The 20,250-nt window shown below is 33.2% G+C and overlaps 1 protein-coding gene across 4 annotated transcripts; it reads right to left on the bottom strand.

Moving 5' to 3' along the window:
- Nucleotides 1–82: 82 nt before the first annotated feature.
- On the bottom strand, nt 83–17,367 carry LOC137806016 (ENHANCER OF AG-4 protein 2). Of its 4 annotated transcripts, XR_011080294.2 has the most exons (15): nt 16,821–17,367; nt 16,354–16,430; nt 12,671–14,614; nt 12,087–12,582; nt 10,988–11,096; nt 10,727–10,839; nt 9,285–9,451; nt 7,489–8,047; nt 6,901–7,399; nt 6,598–6,690; nt 6,369–6,481; nt 5,899–6,103; nt 1,258–1,425; nt 752–824; nt 83–452 (listed from the first exon to the last, which is right to left on the bottom strand). XR_011080294.2 is itself a non-coding variant. In XM_068605890.2 (12 exons), the coding sequence occupies exons 1-11, from the start codon at nt 16,929–16,931 to the stop codon at nt 6,411–6,413; spliced, it is 4,239 nt and encodes a 1,412-aa protein (XP_068461991.2). In that variant the 5' UTR covers nt 16,932–17,367; the 3' UTR covers nt 5,780–6,103; nt 6,369–6,410. The 4 variants fall into 4 exon arrangements, 1 of the variants encoding a protein (XP_068461991.2); XR_011080293.2 differs by lacking the exon at nt 1,258–1,425; XR_016519445.1 differs by lacking the exons at nt 1,258–1,425; nt 9,285–9,451.
- Between the last annotated feature and the right edge of the window lie 2,883 nt (nt 17,368–20,250).

The raw sequence follows: 20,250 nt of genomic DNA, 5'->3' as shown, positions 1-20,250 counted from the left end.
ATGAACTATGATAATAAAGCATGAAATAAGGTATTTAAAAGGTACTAAATTGATCTGCTGATTGATGGGGAAGGCAGAATGACAGGCATCAGAAATGATTTCTACAGTGAAATACAAAAAGATCTTTGTTCAAGATTCTTCCGTATGTATACAAAATAACTAGAAGTGTATTAAGATGTGCATGACTATCTGAACATCGTAATGTGCAATTAAACGTCATCCTATTCAGAAATATATTACTAAATTTTTTTAGCCCTTCACAAGCATAGAAATTGTATGTATAATACATAACAAGAAATTAAGTTCCTCCATGTCAACTATCTAGTTCGAAGATCTAGAGTTTCGGATGCAATGTGAGTCTGAGTGTCTGACCTTGTTCATTGTTCATTCAGTAATCACATTGTAAACATGAGAAAGGTAATACGAATCTCCATCTCCGCTTACAAAAAAACCTGAAATGTTCAAGTTACTCAAAATTCCTCTTCAGCAGCATAGAAAGGTTAACATGCAACTCAAGCATTATATTTATAACGTGCTTGAATACAAGAATAGGATTATATATTTTATACTAAAGAGCATGACATGCCATCAAGATAAAGTGTCCATGATTGTGTCACAATCCAAAAGCCATGGCATGACTGTCCTAGCTACAATCTCTCACAATATCAACGAACAATCCATGCAAAGCAATGTATACAGCTATGCCTAAATTGAAATGTTACGATAGAAAAACCAAACCAAAAAGTTCAACCTGTTTTTCAGCAATGGTGATATGAGCTCTTGTATAAAAGCAAAACTTCAAGTACCTGCTCTTCTCAATAACTCTGTAAAATCCATGAATGAGTTGCAATAAATTAAGATGTCTACAAAATTTGTTAATTTTGTAAAGATTCTCAGCATAATAATGTTTATAAACAAACATTTAGATTGCATTTAAGTTTTACTTATATGCATTTCAAAGTCACTTGTGCTTTAATTCCTAAAAAAACATAAACATGCACACAACTTTATAATTTTAAGGCTTATTTGGAGAAATTCTTCCATAAACTCCAAGAAAAGAAAATTAAAATAAATCCTATAAACTAAAATTAACTTACACAGAAATTAAAAACTAGATTTCAGAAAGGCTAATATAAGATCATTTTTGCAAATTAGTTAATGTATGAACTTATTTTATTTTCCCTTCTTATTTTCTTATTCTACAAGTTTTCTCCTAACAAACCCTTAATATAATCATTAACATTACAGTGTTCATACCTTTAATCCACAACTTTAAGTAGCAGAATATGAAACGCTCATTAAATACCATTTCTGAGATCAGCTATAATCAATGGAAAATCGGCGTGTTGGAATTTTACAGCAATGTTCTTTGATGACAACTTCCCATTTTTTTATATGATTCTCCCCTTTCAGCATCATGTAGATCTGAAGGATATTTGATGTATCAGATTTGTTTTAATTGTCAAATGAGGCTTTATTAATAAATTACAAAAAGATTTGTTAACTAAATGGTGAAAAATAAAATCATATTTTCTCTATTTCTGCACAAAATCCTTGAAACATCAAACAAACGAAAGGTATCAAACAAGAAACTAAATATGAACATATAAAACAAACCAAACACCATCCTAACCCGGGAAATTAATATTTTATACACATTACCAAGTAACCTAGCTCAAGCAACATGAAATTCATACAACATAACAGGGCCATATTTCATATATTTTAGCAATCATCAAATGTGAGTTTTTCAACATAATCCACACTTCCAGCAAGACATCAACTCCACAACCTACCAGCTTTCTTCTACTCTAAAACCTTTAAAAAAGCAGGGAAAATATTTATTGTAGAATTTTTTTTAAAGGATAAAAAAAGAGAAACAAAAAGTAAACAGTTAGCTCAAGAAGGTCAAACTTTAAAAAACGCAAGCAGTGTAACCTCTCTATATCAGAAAGAACTCAGCCCGTAATAGAACACTTATAGGCCAATAACAAATCTCCAGCATTAGTAAAGGAAGAGATTGGTCATCATCACTGATAGTAGCCACCTAACACAAAAATAGTAATTCGACACCTGTTTCTAAACTAGTCTTATACAACACATAATGGGAAATAGCTGTTGATTGTAGTTTGACAAATATTCAACATGTTATTGCTGTTAATTCTATATCACTTGTCATTGAAGTTATGACTCCAGAAGAAATATTAAGTTCCTGAATGAGCTAAATCAAGAAGAAATTCTAATTGTGCCAAACAGCAATATCTCTAACTTTATCTTCAAGCACATATCCTGGTTAAAATTCCCTCTCTTTCTAAAGGAACTATCATAATGCTTATGCTCAGTGTCTCTACTGTCCCTGCTACTGACTCAATCTTTGAGAAAACTGTGATTTTGTTAATCATGTAATCCAAATAACACTAAATTGTGACATAATAAATTTCTTCAAATGGGATCCTAATAAGAAATGAACGCAAACTGTAATAATGTGCTAGTATTTTACATTGAATCAACATGCAGAAGAGTCATAATTGGACATCATGATCATAAAAAAGTGATACTTAAAACAGTAAATTTTAAAAATGTAAATAAAAAAATAAGGTCAACAACTGACAAAATCCCAAATATAAAGGACAACTTTCAGGTTGTCCAAAGACTAATCCAAATATGAATTTCCAAAAACAATGAACCGTTCATAAAAATATAAATATAAATAGTCCTTGAACAAGAGGAACACCACCATTACAGATTGGATAGCTCAAGGAAATATAATGAGTGACTAAGCAGCTCTCTAATTTCACTGAAGTAACGAGGTCAATTTAAAAGACACGTGCCAGCAAATGTGCCATCATTTAGTCAATCAAATTTTCAGTACTGACACATTAATAAGAGTTAAATGCAACATTTAAACAACGATAAATAACTAATAATGATATAATCACAACTAAAATGTAGAAAATCTTGAATACAAAGATGTCAATTTAACTTCCACAAGAACATGGATAACAATCATCAAATCCTAAATATAATGACAGTACTCCAAACATTAGTTTGATAATCAACTATACAAATTTCAAATATTTTTAAAATATCAACAATCTTTAAACAAGAATAACATTGACAGAATAATTTGGAATACCCAAGAGGAGTCTTGTTAATTACACAAACATATTCATCATACTCACAATCAACATGTGAATACATGTTATCACCTTTTTCTTTCGTACAATAATATCTGGGGTCTTGGTCAAGTCTATTCAACCTTACGTTATTTCTATTTAGTCACTTGTATTGATGACTTTTCTCATATAACCAAATACTTTTAGTGAGAAATAACTTTAATGTTTTCTCCATCTTACAAGGTTTCTCGAATGAGGATCACAAATAATTTAGTACTACGATTAAAAATTTTGTACATTACTAATGCATATATATATATATCCCAATTCCAGTATTCTCTAACCTTGTTGGGAATTTTTCACGAAATGCCATTGCCCACACATAACAATAGAATGATGTCAAATGGAAAATTTGTCACTTAGCTGAAATAGATTGTACCTTCCTCTTTCATTATAATCTTTCTCTTCGCTTCCGGAGTGTTACACAAAAATGTTATCTTATCAACCCATGTCTTGCTTGTTCTTATTTTTTTTTATAAACTCATATTAGGCATCACAATGAAATCTGACATCTCAGTTAGGCTGACACCCTAGATTTCAACTATCATATGCCATCACATGAAAGATAACATAAAACAGAAAAAAAAGACACAAACAAACATAGGGGGACTAGGCCAAAACCTATGCTGAAAAACAAAAAAAAAATCACAAAAGCTATACAAAGCGAAACATAGGGAGTTTAAACCTGTTAAGAAAGAAGTCTAATTGTTTTTAACAGTGAGGTGTTTTACTCCTTTATACATTATTTTCTCTATGTAATTGGTTGCACTTGCTTTGTCCATGATCTCATTCTATGTAAAGACAACTCTCCACCAAGTCTTTCAATCCTTGTTACTCTCACATTCAAAAAGGTTATCATTACTTTCACTAGTTGTTCTAGTCATTGTTCTAACTCCAATAATTGCCTGTACTCCACCTCCACTAACCTTCATTGACGGTTGCATCTACTAATCCTCAAACATAATATCCTGTTCCAAACGTCCATTTGCCTATGTTTCCTGCATCAAACCTTCTTATTGCTTTGAAAAACAGTATTTGATCCTCTTGAAACGTTAACCCTTTATGTGCTTTTACTCTTAATTATGATTGTTTATATCCATCCTATTTCTCCTTTATCCCTTCTTTCGATTCTACAATTATTCCTAACTCTACAAGTGAAACCATTGGTAATCCCTACACACAACAGTTGATGTTGGAGGAAATTGATGTTTTACACACCAATAAAACTTATGAACTTTGTCCCTTTACTCCCTAACAGGTCCATTTCAGATTTTCACTAGTTTATACAGTGAAGATTGGTCTCAATGGAAACATTATTAAAGCTCACTTGGTGGCTAAAAGATGCACTCATATTTTTGGTCTTGACAATGGGTACATCGTCAAAATCACCTTTGTTCTTCTTCTTTATGCAATGGAAATCATTCTCCCTTGCACTTTTTCCATTTGGAAATTCAAAATGTCTTGCATTGAGAGTTTCAAGAATAGGTTCATATGAATCATCTACAAGGTTTTACACTTTTAGGCAACCCTTGCCTTGTTTATTAACTTTGTTTGTTGTACTCTATATGGTTGAATTCGTCTCCTTGTGCTTGGTATGACTGCTTTAGCTTTGCCTTGCTTCAAGTTGGCATGATTTGTTGAGGCCAATCACTTAATGTTTTCCCTACAGACCCATTTGGTGGACTTTGTTGATGAGGTCGTGTTAAGGATACTCTGGCCAAGGTTGAGTCAAAGATATTTTAGCAAGGCCTAAGTTATAAATACTCTAGTTGAGGCCAAGCTAAAGATATTTTGGCCAAAGATGAGATAATACTGAGTTAAAGGTACTCTAACAAATTTTGGAAGCATGTCCTTATAAGTGTGCTATTAATCACAGTTTCAATTAAAATGTTAAAATAAAACAAACCAAGGGCTGCCTCTGACAAAACTGACTTTTCACCTGGTTTACATGTTGAACACCAATACCTCATAATATGCTTCCAACTTTACTGTAGATACCATCACCTATTTTATTCACCAAAGCAGATCAAAATGGGAAACAGATTTATAATTCTAAGTCAAAATAGAAAATCAAACTTTAGGCCTTTATCCCACTTAGGTGCTCTCCTTCCTACTGCTTGAATCACCAAACCAATGGGTTCTATCAAAACAAAAAATTATCACGACTTCCCCATACCCTGGTTAAATTTTCCTTTCAGAAACTTTCATGGGAAATAGCAGACACATTCAACCTATATTATTTATTGTTTCCCGGTATAGGCATCATGGACAATATTCTAAAACAAATTTTGAATATCAGGGAGAACAGCAGGTGAAAAAGGTAGTATGCATAAATGAATATGAATAAACTAAATTTTTACACGGAGTGAATATTCAGCAATATGAAAAAAAAAAAATCCACTAAAACAAAGTTAACACCTGCCATCAATTACCGCACTTTTTCTTTTCAATTAATTAAAAGATTGGTATCATTTAAGTGCTTCATAACTCAATTAATACATACCGACAGGTCAGACACTGAAGTCAATAAAACACACTGAACATTTCAAGTTTACAAAACACTGAAAAGAATCAAGAAAATAAAATTTGAGAAGAGAAAACAATTGCTTTGCTAGAATTAACTTCCACTATTGTAGTTTAAATTGAGTGCATGAAACTAATTTCAATATAAAGAGAGCGATCTTATGTAATAATTACAAGGGATGAGAACAGACAAACTAACCAAGTCAGAAACAAGGACCTAAACTTGGAAGCAAATGTTCTTGGGATACATTGTCAGGAAAAATTATAATATACACAGTCCTGCCAAAAGCCTCCACAAGTTTTCAAAACTTTCTTTAGGGGGAGTTGTGCGTATGTCCTACACAAGTGAATCTAACTTCAAACCACAATGTGTAACCTCGATAGTTGATCCACCAGCATCGGCACTGAAAGGTAGAATGACAATCATAATTCAGTATGACAACCTAGAACTACGAAATAATATTTTTCTTCAGAATAAAAACTGACCAAAAACTTAGAAAAAGCATAGTATATATACAACCACCTAATTTTTTATAATGAAAGAAACTGATTCCATGCATAGGCAGCAAAGATCATTAATTTAAAGTAATTTTCCTCTTGACGTAAACAATTAAGTTATGTAAACATTTCAAACAAGGCACAAATATGAATACAATAGACAATACTTACCCATCAATTGTACAGATGAATTTTACAATATTTCTATCAGCATCAGGTAGGCCTCCAAAAATTAAGTGCAGGAATATCTGGTCTACAGGATAACATCTGAGGAACACCATGTCCTGAAGAAGGAATTAATGATCTTGACGCATAAATGTAATTTATTAAGAAGTGGAAGCTCAAAGCCAGAAACCAAGAGCCAGGAAACAGTGATGAAATGCAAAATAACAAAAGATACCTGTCATCGGATGAGCAGGTATGTTGCTAGGATTTGGATGCTGAAAACCTACATTGTTTATTGGTGGTCTTTCTAGTGGTGGCCGAAAAAAACCTATCATTATCACCATTAAAACAGAATTTATAACATTAAACTGTACTCACAGCACAAAAATACTAAAAAAATAGATGAATGCAAGTCTTCATGAAAAGCTAAAGCTAATGACAAACATTCAGGAATAAGAAATACAAACAAACTAAACAGCACAAAACATCAATAATATTTTACTTTGATAATCAGTTGGATTCAGTAAGCTGAATATACCTTCCTGGCCAAAGGGAGGACCACCAGGACATGAAGGATTTCTCCCCATCCATAGACCCTGCTGATTGTTTGTTATAAATTCACTTGATGGCATCCTCCATTGCTCATTAGCACCAAATTGTCTCTGCCCATCTGGAACTGATGGCAATGAGAAGGGGGGATGGAAAGAATGTGGAAGGTGCTGTGGAATTGTAGGCTTTGGATATGAATATTGATTGGATGAATTTTGGGGTAGGGCAGGATGCATATGTCTTGGAGCAAATGGTGGGTTAGCCGGCTGAAATTGCATATTAGGTTGAGGGCCTTGAGAATTTAGATACATATCATTTTGTCCATATTCTAACTGCCTTGGAGGGTTAAAACCAGAAGGTTCTTGAGAGTTGCAGCCTGCCATTGCAGGAAAGCAAGCAGATGGCTGTTGCAATATTTCACTTTTGACAACTGAACTATTGTGACTTCCAGTTAAAGAATTTCCAGCCAGTTGAACTATTTGGTTGCCCTGTAGGGAGGATGACTCGATTTGTCAAAACCATCAAAGCAAACAAATCCAAAACAAACCAGTGATATTTGAAAGCCAAAACATCTTACATTGGTTGAGCCACTAAAATCATGAGGTACACTATGCTGACACCCTGACAATGGTGATGACTGTTGCGATGATTGAGGTGGCACTGTTGTCTGGGAGAAAAGCGGAGGCTGACCAGGCCCAGATGTTTGAGAAATCAGTGAAGGTGGAGGGCTTGGGGGTGGCAAAGGAGGAGGTGAAGAAGGCAAAGGTGGGGGAGAAGGGGGTGAATCTAATGGCAAAGGAGGAGAACCCTCAAGAATATCAGGTATCTCTGCAGAAATGTTCGAAGCTGGATCCAAAATCATCTCTGAGCCCTGAAGTTGAGAATTCTTTTCAGAAGGACTGTTCAGCAATAAAGGTCTTTCCTCCTTAAGGTGACCTGAAACATCTTCCATTTCCAGCTCACCATCCACATCCTCCAAGACACAATGTCGCTTGTCACTTGGGGTGACAGTAGAAGTTTCTGAATCCACAATAATGCGAGTGGCATCTGCTGGAGATGCATTACTAGGAAAATCATTGTCTTCATCTTCTTCAAACACACAAGAAGATAAAAAGCCAGGCAGCTGAAATGTATTACTGGTACACATCCAGATATATAAAAAGAATTAGAATTAGAAAGCTTTATCAATAGAGTAGAAAACAACCAAGACAGTTGTATTTCATAAAACGAAGTAAATCTTAATATCATTAATAGCATGTTGAGTGATATAAAATAGGAAAATGCAAATAGAAAAAAAATATGTTCTATTAAGTAGACTTGTGCGTGTGACTATATATTTAAGAGTGGTTTGATATTGATCCTATAGCGAGTGAAATGATCAGCCCAACAAATTCTAGCTATGATAGGCTCTAAATGACTCTAATACCATATTAAGAAGTGAACTTTAAACCTAATTTAACCTTACAAAATCTCACATTATGAGCTAATTTTGTAAGGTTAAGTTAGACTTAAACCTCACCCATAAAACTCTGATACCATATTAAGAAGTGGACTTTAAGCCTAATTCAACTTTACAAAACCGGTTCGTAAAGTGAGGTTTTGTACTCACTTATATACTATAAACTGGCCTTATTTATAGTCGATATGAGATCTCTAACATGTTCCATGTACAATTTCTTGTTTCCTATAACGGTAATTAGAGTGGTGTGTGAATATAAATAAAAAGAGGATGTTAGTTGATTATTTGGGCAGCTATTGTTAGTTGGGATTTTATAATGGTAAGCTGCAGGATAGCCGCCAATAACTAAAGCAGGCTGCTGTACATTTTAGACACTGAAGTGATAATGAAGTGCAGATCACAGTTTCTTGGATCTGTTATTCTTCTCTCTCCCCCCCTTTTGTATTCTACTTAGCACCTAAATAATTCCTATATCAGTGGAGTCTAGAGTTTGTTGGCCACTGCACTAGACCAGAATCTTTCCACTACATTTTGACAATCACCGCTTAAATCAAGAATATACAGTTAGTTTTCAGTCAAAGTAGGTCAGAAAAGAAAATCCTGCAGGATTGCTTTTTCAAAACAATTTTGACAAATGCAATTAGAAACCAATTTAAATTCATACAAATTAATGAAACTATTTTCAACCCACTTCTTCCTTTTGATTACAAACTATATTGTAAAGCTCATTGATATGCCATAATTCCAAATGGATATATTCCATTTTTTGCTGTATCTGTTTTCTTTCTTTACGAGAGACTAATAGTCTAGAAATAACAAAAGACTATTAGAAAGAAAACATTACATAAGAATGAGATCAGACACAAAAATGAGCTTCCAACCTAATAACAACAATGAAACAAAAAAATTCACACCTTCCATACTCATCAACAAACATGTCCTCCAATTCTCTAATTGGGTCATCCAGAGACCGTTCGGCTCGAGAAGGACGCCTAAAAGAACAACTAACTGTCATATCATCCATGTAACGACGAAGAACAGATTCAGGAAAAATTTTCCTCTCAAGCCACAGCCTTAAAACCTGCATTCCACACACACACATGTAAAAACAAACAAATTAATATCCCTCAGGCACACAGTATACCCACTTACAAAAACTGGCACAAAAACACTCCTATAGAAAACTACCTTTGATTATATCCTATTAAAGAAAGTTGTAATCAACTAATAGATAATCCTACAAAATATCCTCTCTTAATTCTACAGATGATAAGAAATCAGATTGGGAGATTCAATCTACACTGTAGCTTACTTTGGTGATATTTTGAAACAGGTGTTCTCAATGATTGTTGATATAGGATCATCAAGGGGATCAGAGTTAGTTCACAGCAAGTTATTGTGTCTAACCCCAGTATGTCTATGACACAATTCTCTTTTGAGAACAATTGAGGTAGGTATGTGAACATTCTTTTATTCTCTCTTATCACCGAAAGTAGTCCAGAGTCTCAAGTGCTACAATTTGATTTGTGTACACAAATGAGGACAATAATGTCCCTTCCCTTCTTTATTGCTTTCGCTGCACGCAAAAAATTGTGGTGCCTTCCCACTTATTAGAAAATGTTGGTGGTGATCCTCAGAGTCATTTCTTCTAAAGATCCAATGACATAACAAGCTCTATGCATCTAGATAATGGTCTTCCTAAAGCCAAGGGCAAAGGATGCTATTTTTGTAGTGGTTGATTGATTCTCTAACTATTATTCTCTATTAAATTCAATTTTCTCACTGTTTTGACACCAGTTCTATCACATTATTTCAACTTATTGAGCTTACCAAACACTAGGTAGTGTTTGGTACAGTCATTTTAGGCTTCTTTTTTCCTTAGAAGGAGAAGCTAGACAAACAAAAAGGGCATCCAAAATAGTAGTTTTTAATGAAAATAATAAAGATAAATAAGCTTTAAAAAAAGTAGTGAATTTTAGGAACTTTTGCCATCTCCTTCCCTCATAATTCCAAATTTTCAGGTCTACAATTGCACTACACGGAAATTTTTGACTAAAAAGTAACTTCCAAGCTTAAAAAGTATAAAAACACCAAACAACTTCAACATTAAACCCTAAAGCTATTATTTTTAAATTTAACTTTAAAGTAGTTTATAAGAGATAAAAAAAGTCTGGCAAAGTAATAGTATTTATGGCTTCTATCTAGAGCATTCAGTCTGCTTCAATGCTGATAAATAAAGTGTGGAAGTTGCATTATTGGTTTTATTGCTCTGTTTTGGAGTATAATTATATTCCTCTTTATACTGCCATTTTTTCCTCTCAAACAAAATTTCTGTTTACCAAAGGAAAGAGCTTACCTTGAGACATTGGCGACGATTTTCAGAAGCACTAGCCCCAGGGGGAGCAGCAGCACTAAGAAGACGTGGCAACCCTCCTTGAACTGTTGGGATGTATGAGGCTCCTGCAATGCCTGAAAGTATATTTACGATTACAGTTCATGTTGTCATTAAAGCCACTACCTGAGACTTGCAAATTTGTAGCTAATAGAGAAAAGAGTGAGATACAGACACATCATAACAAATGCAACTAACAGTGTACTATGTGGTACATACTCCCACCTTTTTGATTATGTGAGCACTGGGTGATGGAATCAACAAGAAAAAACAAATCCACTTTACGATGAAAACTAGTTTCATTTTCCAGCTTTCGGATAAGAAGTTGAACAACCTGAACATAAACTTCAAAGTAAGTCCATTACAAGCAAAATAACAATCAAATTGATGTTACAATCGGCACTTCAATTTGCTTCACATGTCTATTTTGATATGTATTTGATACCAATACTTTTGGATACTTCACCAATACATACATTGAAGTATCCAAGCCTACAAAATAATTTATGAAAATAAAAAACTACACGAGACATATAAACATGTATAATAGAAACATGAACGCACTGTCTATTGTATTGATAAACCAATAATGAAGATTGTTCTCATTATAGATGATTTCAAGAAAGAATGAGATTCATAGTGTTATTATATTTTTAAATAATAGGAAATAACTTAAGACAATGTATTACATTTTTTGTCATATGATTGTTCTTAATTTAGATTTGTAGAATTGCAATCATGTATCTATTATTATGTTTTATAAATTTCCATACATACCTAGATATATCTTAAACGTATTGCATCTTATATATTTTAAGAATATTGAATCATCATTTAAGATGCATACTATATCCAATATGCATATTGTATCTGCGCATCATAGGTAAAAAGTAATTGTACGAGCCTAACATTATTAAAGAACATATATTCACATCACAAACTCTTAAAATGTACAAAAAACAGCATTGCCATGTTCTACAAGTACAAAATTGAACACAGATACACACAAGCAAGCAAACTAACTAGTTTATTTTAAATATATATACATGATAATACAATGTTCAAAAATGCTTCATTTTAAAAACTTAAGGGTTAGCTTTCAACAAGAGCCGAGCTTACCGATTCACCTATGTGACAATACGGACTTATGGTATACCAACTGATAAAAAAGCATTCCAAGAGAGCTAGCAATAACTAATGCTGAGACTAAAAGCACACTAAAAGCAATTTTATACTCATACTTGATATGGAAGATACGGAATAAAGTTTTTAGTTGTTATCTGATTTATTGTTTTAGAAATAGAAATGACATGAAAAAACATACCTCATTGGCAATGCCATACTTCGCACAATCAATGGCTAAACGTGTTGCACGCCCAATACTTTCCTTGGTCCTAGACAAAGTCTCTATCATTCCTTCAAAGGCATCACGAGCAATAGCGGCATCAGTACCACCACTCAGAGAGCCCCTTACATCCTTTTGCACTGGACTAACTATTTTCTCCTCGTTTTCTTCAGCATCAGGTTGATTTTGAGAAATGGATTGATACCCACTAGTTGATGGAGAAGCCAATGTTGGGTGTTCAAGAACTCCCTGCCAATCGGCCTGGTCAATATTATTTGCGACAGACAGAAATGGTTGAATGGTAGAGGGGCTAGGTGTTCCCCCTTGAGTATAGTAAATGGAAAGAGGATGGCATTGAGCCTGAGCTACTTGTTTCCGTTTTGCCTGTGCAGCAGCAATAAGATTCTTCATAGTCTTATCTGGAGTCCTAGAAACAGTGTACAGACTATTTTTTTCTTCCATGCCCACCTCAATTCTGTAATAATATAAATAAAGAAGTGGAAATGAAAAGAAAATCCAAAGAATAAAATACAGAAATAAAAGAAAATTAAAAAAATATGTACCTATCGACATGAAAAGCATCAAATTCTTTTAAATTTTCTGTTGTAACAGGAACTTCAACTGCCTGTAGCAATGTCTTTGGAGTAGTTTTAGAAGTTTCTGCTGAAGATGCAGGCTTCTTTTTATGAGTAGTGACCTGACTTGGTGAAGAGCTGATGCTATTTAAATTCTTTGAAGACCTGTTATCAACCTTCTTTTGAGTAGAATTAGTGGAAACATGAAGCACACGTTTGGAAGATTTATGTTGCTCAGCATTTGACTTTGATGTATGAAGAGAATGAGGTGAATTTACAGGAGAGATGGAGCTCAATTTATCCACCACCTTGGGAGGCAGTTGCTCTGAACCTAATCTCCCAGGACTGTGAGGTAATTGAACAGGAATAACTTCATCAGTCTCTTTTTGAGGATGCCCAGCTAACAAACTGTCATTATGTAATTCAGAAGTGGATTCTTTAAAATGGATATCCTCATGTGCACTAGGTTTTTTGGTAGCCAGCTGAGCAACATCAGTGTTCTCTAGCAATGTATCACTGCTCTTCATACCCTCTGAAACAAAAGGTGATTTAATATCTTTAGCAGCTATGCCGTGAACAGGAGTTTTGGGTTCATCATCTTCATCATCATCAAAAACACAAACAGCTCTCCGTCTCCTCTTCACTTGCTTAATTGTAAGATTATTTGTGTCACCTTTCAATCTAAGAGAACTCATTTCTGTATGTCCACCAGATGCAATGCTAGCAGAATCAGGCATAGCTTGCTGGACTTGGGTATGATGTTTTGTCTCAGGCAGCAATTCACCAGCAGAATAATCAGAACCTACAATGTTGATCTGACCCCTTGATGGCAAACCTTTTTCTGTTTTCAAACGTGATGTAGACCTTTTGAACTCTGTTTGTTTGAATTCTTTGTCATCAACAACAGGAGAGCTAGGAAAAACACTATTCCCATCTTCCAAGTGAGATTTTGAAGTTTTGTTGTCTTTGTTATCCATACACTTCAGCTTCTTGGTAGCATGTGAGCTTTCATTTGTTCCCAAATTACGTTTTCCATGAACTTGGGTTTTGTTTTGCTTAAAAGATTTTTTTCTCTCAGCCTCTAAACATACAAAGCTCTCTTGTAACTCATTTTTAACCTTAAGACTTGTTTTAACTTTCAGCAAGTTATTATTTTTACTTCCACTGTTAATATCAGAGTCTGATTTAACAGAAAATGAATCTTTCCCCTTTTTTTTATCTTTCAATTTCTCTCCAGACCTAGAATGACCACCATAACCTGCACAACTTTCATCCTTCAAATATGCTCTACTAACTTCACCACTTCTTTTTCTATCATCTGCAATTTTGCTTCTCCTTGAGCCACTAACAATCTTTCTTGAGTTGTTCCCATTTGTAGAAACACTCTGTACATAATCAGCTTGCTTTAAGTCATTAACATTGCACACATCCTCAATATCAGACACTTCAACTTTAAGACATGGTCGTTCATCAAGGTCAGATTTGCTACCATGCTTAGTTAGTTCTTCACCAATTGATGGTTTAGTTTCAAGCACAGGGGACAACGCTGGAGAAGCACTGTCAATTGGACGACCAGACAAAGAAGGTTTTGCACCTTGGCTACCACTTACTTCACATCTCTGTGTACATTGCTCCAAATTTGAGCCAGCATCTCCCACATATGTGTTAGTTTTTTCTACGTTTAGTACCACAGCATCAGTGGCATCCTTTAGGGGAGCCACTACCCCAACAACAGGAGTTCCTGAACCAATATGTGAATCATCAGTGTCCTCTTTCAAACCACTAGCTTTCTGTTTCTCCAACTCCTCAAATGCTGCACAGATCTCCTTAACAGCTTTGGCGAAGAATTTTGCCTTTCCTTGACACCGAGCAGACAACTTAGTTTTAGTCTCAGTGGTGAATGCTTGAATATCCGCAGGGGCAACAAAAGCTCTGCGAAAGAAAAGGCACAAAGTAAGAAGATAAAAGCAAGATGGCCAGTCGAATTAAACAATAAACAAATTACTTAGGTATTTGGAAAAGGGTCAACAAATTACGTGACCTTGTATATACATGACTATGTCATATTTGTCTGCTTAACACTTAAGCAAGGGAGGGTTGCCAAATTTCTAAAATGAGTCACATATGCTGTTGACAGAAAATAACTCAAAAAGGAAATAGAAGATGGAAAAAGAAGAGCTCTTAAATTAAAACAACAATTTAATTTAAAATATAAAATAAAAGCTAAAGTGCTGCCCACGCATGCACATAAAATAGTGTGTTGAAGATCTCACATTGAGTAGAGACTTGACCAAAATAGTGCATGTAAGTGAGGAGCAACCCTCGTCTCATTAGCTAACTTTAGAGGTTATGTTAGGCTCAAACCCAAATTCCAAAAATAATTGAGATCGATCTCCCAGTTCTATTATATATAGGCCATATGCCTTGTTTCTTCTACCATATCACCCTGCCCAACTAACCTAACTAGCAGACACCTAACTAGCAGACACCTAACTAGTAATAGTATCTATCAGTTTCTTTCCTCCTCTCTTACAAGATGCTACTGCTTGGAACAACACTTTGGGGACATGTTTATTGAACAAATAATATATTTTGATATGGGTAGGGGTAAAATACCTGCTAAAGTTGTTTTTAATTATCACAATCATTCTTTTGTAGATTGTGACAATCATCTACAGCTATGTTTGTGCATTAATGAGAAATCATCAATGTCTATTTACAAGCATTGTGCATAAATGGAAAATATATTTTGATATGGGTAGGGGTAAAATACCTGCTAAAGTTGTTTTTAATTATCACAATCATTCTTTTGTAGATTGTGACAATCATCTACAGCTATGTTTGTGCATTAATGAGAAATCATCAATGTCTATTTACAAGCATTGTGCATAAATGGAAAATATATAGTTTTCTAATGAACTTGTGTTAACATATCTAGCCGTACAAAATCTTGTGTTTCTTCTTCTAGTTTTCTAGTGTGTATTATTGTGTATTTGGGCTCATTTTGCAATAATCATAACCAAAAGGGATTAAAATAGACAGCCAGACAAACTGCAAGCCAACAAGAGTCAGGATGTTAATTCCAAACTCCAGTAGTCATTTGTATTACTTTTCCAGCTCTGAACAACATCAGTGTCCACTAATATTTATTACTACTCTTGAGCTAATACACATGATAACCATTTTTCTCTTTTTCGTCATCGAGGGGAGCCTGCGTGCAACCTTTGAAATGAGCTCTATGTGACCCAGAGGCCACAAGTTCAGGTCATGGAATCAGGTAAGGTTGCCTACTATACTATAGACCCACATAGTGGACCTGACCCGAGGTGGGTGGGGGGTCCATGGCATCCGCCTGGCCTTTTCATTTTACTACCGAATATGTCAACGTTCATTCAATTACTTGACAACCTAGCCATTATCAGCTACTGAAGAGTTTATAAACATCCACTAAATAACTTCACAACCTATCTGCTCACACGTTGTTAAGGGTAAAACTGCGAAAATTATGGAGTACATTGCATGATGTGGCTGCAATGTCTCAGCTACGGTGGTAGCCACAACAGCTTTAGGGTGTTATTGCAAACCACATTCACCACAATGGGGAAGCAACTAGAATTTAAAACCATGTGGTGAACTATAAATGCTTGAATTGAAATGAGAGAGAGACTCACATTTCTTTGGTCCCAAAAAATTGAACAAAATATTTCTTTGGATCAGGGGGTTTCTCCCAATCTTCAGGCCTGCTTATCTGAACATACAGAATAAACAAAATCAGTAACCTCAGCATTAACTACCAAACGAAAATCCAACCTCAACGGCAAGTCAGCTAACAATTTAACAATACAGAAAAATCACCAAAAACAGAGAGATGAAGCATAATCAAACACTCCAACATATTACATAACGATAAAACAAAAATCAGAGATCAATCAGAGCCTAACGATGTTCGACATGAAAACAACGCGCACCCACTCAACGAAAAGAAAATCCCTACCAATAATGCAAAAGCCCCTCATCCAAAAAAATTCTCGAAACTACACCCATCCATCCGGAATCGAATAACAAAGATTTGAAAAACACACACAAAATTCGAAAAAGAACATCCAGAAATAAAGTTCGATAAACAAAGAAAGCGCACCATGGCAGGCCAATACGGGAATCCCTTAACCTTAGCGAGCACGAGATCGCCCAACCTCAAGTGACCATTGGCCTTCGCCTTGTTCGCTCCGCGTCGGCGCGGCGGAGGCATGAGGTCGTCGATGCCACGGAGCGCAACCCGAACCGAACCGAACGATCAGAAAACCCTAGAAAAATCCGACGGAACCGCGGCGGGAATCTCCGGCGCAGAATCTCCTGCTAGAGCAGCGGCGCACACGGAGAGGCCGCCGGCATTGACAATGGCGGCGAGAGAAAGAGAGAGAGAGAGAGAGAACGAGCGACAGTGAAAGGATTGTTGAAGAGACGCAGAGAGAGAGAGAGAGAGAGAGAGAGAAAATGGTGAATTGGTTGGAAAGAGTGTTGTTGTTGCTTTGGATGGAATGAGTATAGTATTTGGAAGCAAATGGGAAGGTTTTTATGATCCTTCTTCTCTTTTCTTTTTCTGCCACTTTCTCTTTCTCTCTCTATTTTTCAATCCCACATCGTTTGCTTTTCAATTTCTACCCTTTCTGTTGCACCTCCATGCCATTGCATCACATCAATTTCCATCCATAAATACTACACTTATTTTATTTATTTTTTTTACAAAAACTTTACATAATAAAAAATATTATTAAAATAATAAAAAGATAATAAAAAAAATGCTACTACTACTATTATTATTATTATTATTTACTTTTCTTTTCTTCCAACACACAACAATTACAAAAATAAATAATTACCATGCAATATTGTTCACCCCTACATTAGGGTTTCAACAAATATTTTTTAAATAACACTATTTTTTTTAATAATGATTAATACCATAAAAGGTGCATTCCCTTTTCAACATAAAAAAAAAAAAAAACTTTTGTTTATTGATTTAACTTAAAGTAGTCACACCATTAATTAATAAGGATGATAAAAGTTCTATTACCAATTCTAAATGAAATTACTAAAGATAATAAATAGTTTAAGGAATATTTACACATTAATTTTGTTAACAAAATGGTAATAGTAATGAAGTATTTGTATAAAGTTGTGTTTTGTCAAATTGCATAGTAATATTTAATATATAAGCTAAAAAAAAATAAGAAAAAGTATTTTCATCATATTTTTTAGGAGAGGCAATTTTCTTGAGCTAAATAGGAGTTATTGTGATACCAAAACTCTCTCTAAAAGAGTTTAACCTAATTCTATATTCAAATTTCAACAACTAATTAAATTGAAACATTATATCACATGACATAATTTGAAATCATTTTAATTGCATATAAATTAAGTTGTTAATTTAGTTTTAATATTATACATTAGAAAAAAAAACTTATTAAATAAAAAATAATTTTAAAAATAAAAAAATAATTTATAGTTAATTAAATACCAATTTAGAAACCACTTATTAATAACAAAAAATTATTTTAAATACCAATTATTTTTTTAATTTATAAAATAATGTCTAATTTAATTAATATATTTACTAATTATTTGTTATTTATAAAATTAAATTTTATTTAATAATTAATCAGAAAATGACTTTGAATTAGGGTGATCGCAAAATGTTAACTCTTTTTGTCATTGATGAAAAGCTGTGAGAAAAAAAGACAACAAAAACTCTTGACATTAAAATTCATGATAAATTATGAAAGTTCTTAAATTCATAGTATTTTGCGGAGGTTTCAAGATCCACATTATTTAACCGGAGCTTTTGAAACCTCACACAAATTGATGGGTTGAAGTCTATGTTAAATATTATAAAAAATATCGACAAAATTAATATTTTCTAAGATTAAAAAAAATACTAAAAAATATCTTCTAAACAAATGATTTTTCTGTAAAAACTATAACCATACTTAAATGATGATTTGTAAAAAATAAACTTATGTTAAAGACATTTTTTTCCTTGTAGTTATATAAAAAGATCAATTCCAAATTACTAAATCTAATGATTATATAAACTTTTGAATTACTCATTTTAAAAACTTTTACGAGACATGTAATTGATAAAATATTTCTAGATTATTCCCATAAAATATATTTTTAAACTTTCAAATTGGTCATAATCTAACAAATCTAGAATTTGAAAAATCACTTAATGTAAAATCTCCCACGATAAATTCAAAAACAAAACAATGAAGATGGTGTGAGGAAAAAAAGAACTTTGAATGTTTTATATATAAAAAGAAGTGTTTTGTACTTTTAACAATATATATATATATATATATATATATAAAAGAAATAAAAAAAAGTTGCAAAAATCAAAGTTCGTTTTCATATTTGTAGCTAACCTATCAAAATTTTTAAGGCAGTTTCTTCCTACACCGCTACGTAGAGTACTCTAGATTGATCAATCCGTAGAACACTCTCGAATCTGGATTTCTGGTAATCACAAAAATTTTATAACCATCAATGCTCTTAAAAAAAAACTTAATTCTTACTTTTAGAAGTCAAACATCACTTTGACAACATAACCCACTTTTCCACCTTACTCTGTACAGCTAAAATGACCCTCCACCAGTGGCCGAGATGAATGAAGAAGAAGAACAGTGTCAAACCATCTCCACCACGATGCCTTTTTTAAATAAAAGATCAAGACCAATGTCAAAATTTTGGGAGTGCAAGAAAAAAATGTAGGAATAGACGAAAAAACTACCAACTTCTAATCCTTCAATCACCAACACCAACCATTATGCTTAACAAATACTATTTATTCATCCAAACCTCAAACTTTTTCTTTATAAATTTAAACTTCGGCATAAAAAACAAATAAATAAATAATAAGATGAGAGATTTTAGGAAACTTTTTGGTCAATGACCAAGTATTCTCATAGATATATTACTTCTCCTAACTAAAACATAAAAAAATTAAGTAACTTTTACAGTAATTAAAAAGTTACTTAATACTTCCTAAAAAAGTTAGATAATATCCTTTAATTTAGTTAAATGCACTTTAAAAAATATTTTTTAACCTAAAATATCCTTTATTATTATTTAGTATAAAACAAGTCATAAGCTTTGGAATTTCAGTTAATTGAAAATATGTTTGAGACAACATAATTAATTTAAATAATAATAGGAAAATTTATTTATACATGATTACAAAATTATATTTTTTTAGGCTTAATTATGTTATAATTAAGAATCTATAAATTAGGCTATTTTTAATTGAGTTTCTAGTAAAAAAGTTGTTTTATTGATTGTTCAAAATATTTTGTATTTTTTGTCTAAGTACTATGTTGTTTAACTTTTGTCGTCCATAAAATGATGTGATTATTATGTTTATCATCTCGTTAACACAAAAATTAAATGTAGTTATGCAAATAAAAATAAAAATATTTTGGATATTTAATAAAAATATTATTTTTAATAGAAACTCAATTGATAATACCCTAAAACCTAATTAATTTTTTTTTAATTGTGTGGTTGTGAGAATA

Source organism: Phaseolus vulgaris, chromosome 3, assembly GCF_051622355.1.
Source record: "Phaseolus vulgaris cultivar YP4 chromosome 3, ASM5162235v1, whole genome shotgun sequence".
Classification (NCBI taxonomy): Eukaryota; Viridiplantae; Streptophyta; class Magnoliopsida; order Fabales; family Fabaceae; genus Phaseolus; species Phaseolus vulgaris.
This window is presented reverse-complemented; position numbering and strand designations above follow the sequence as displayed.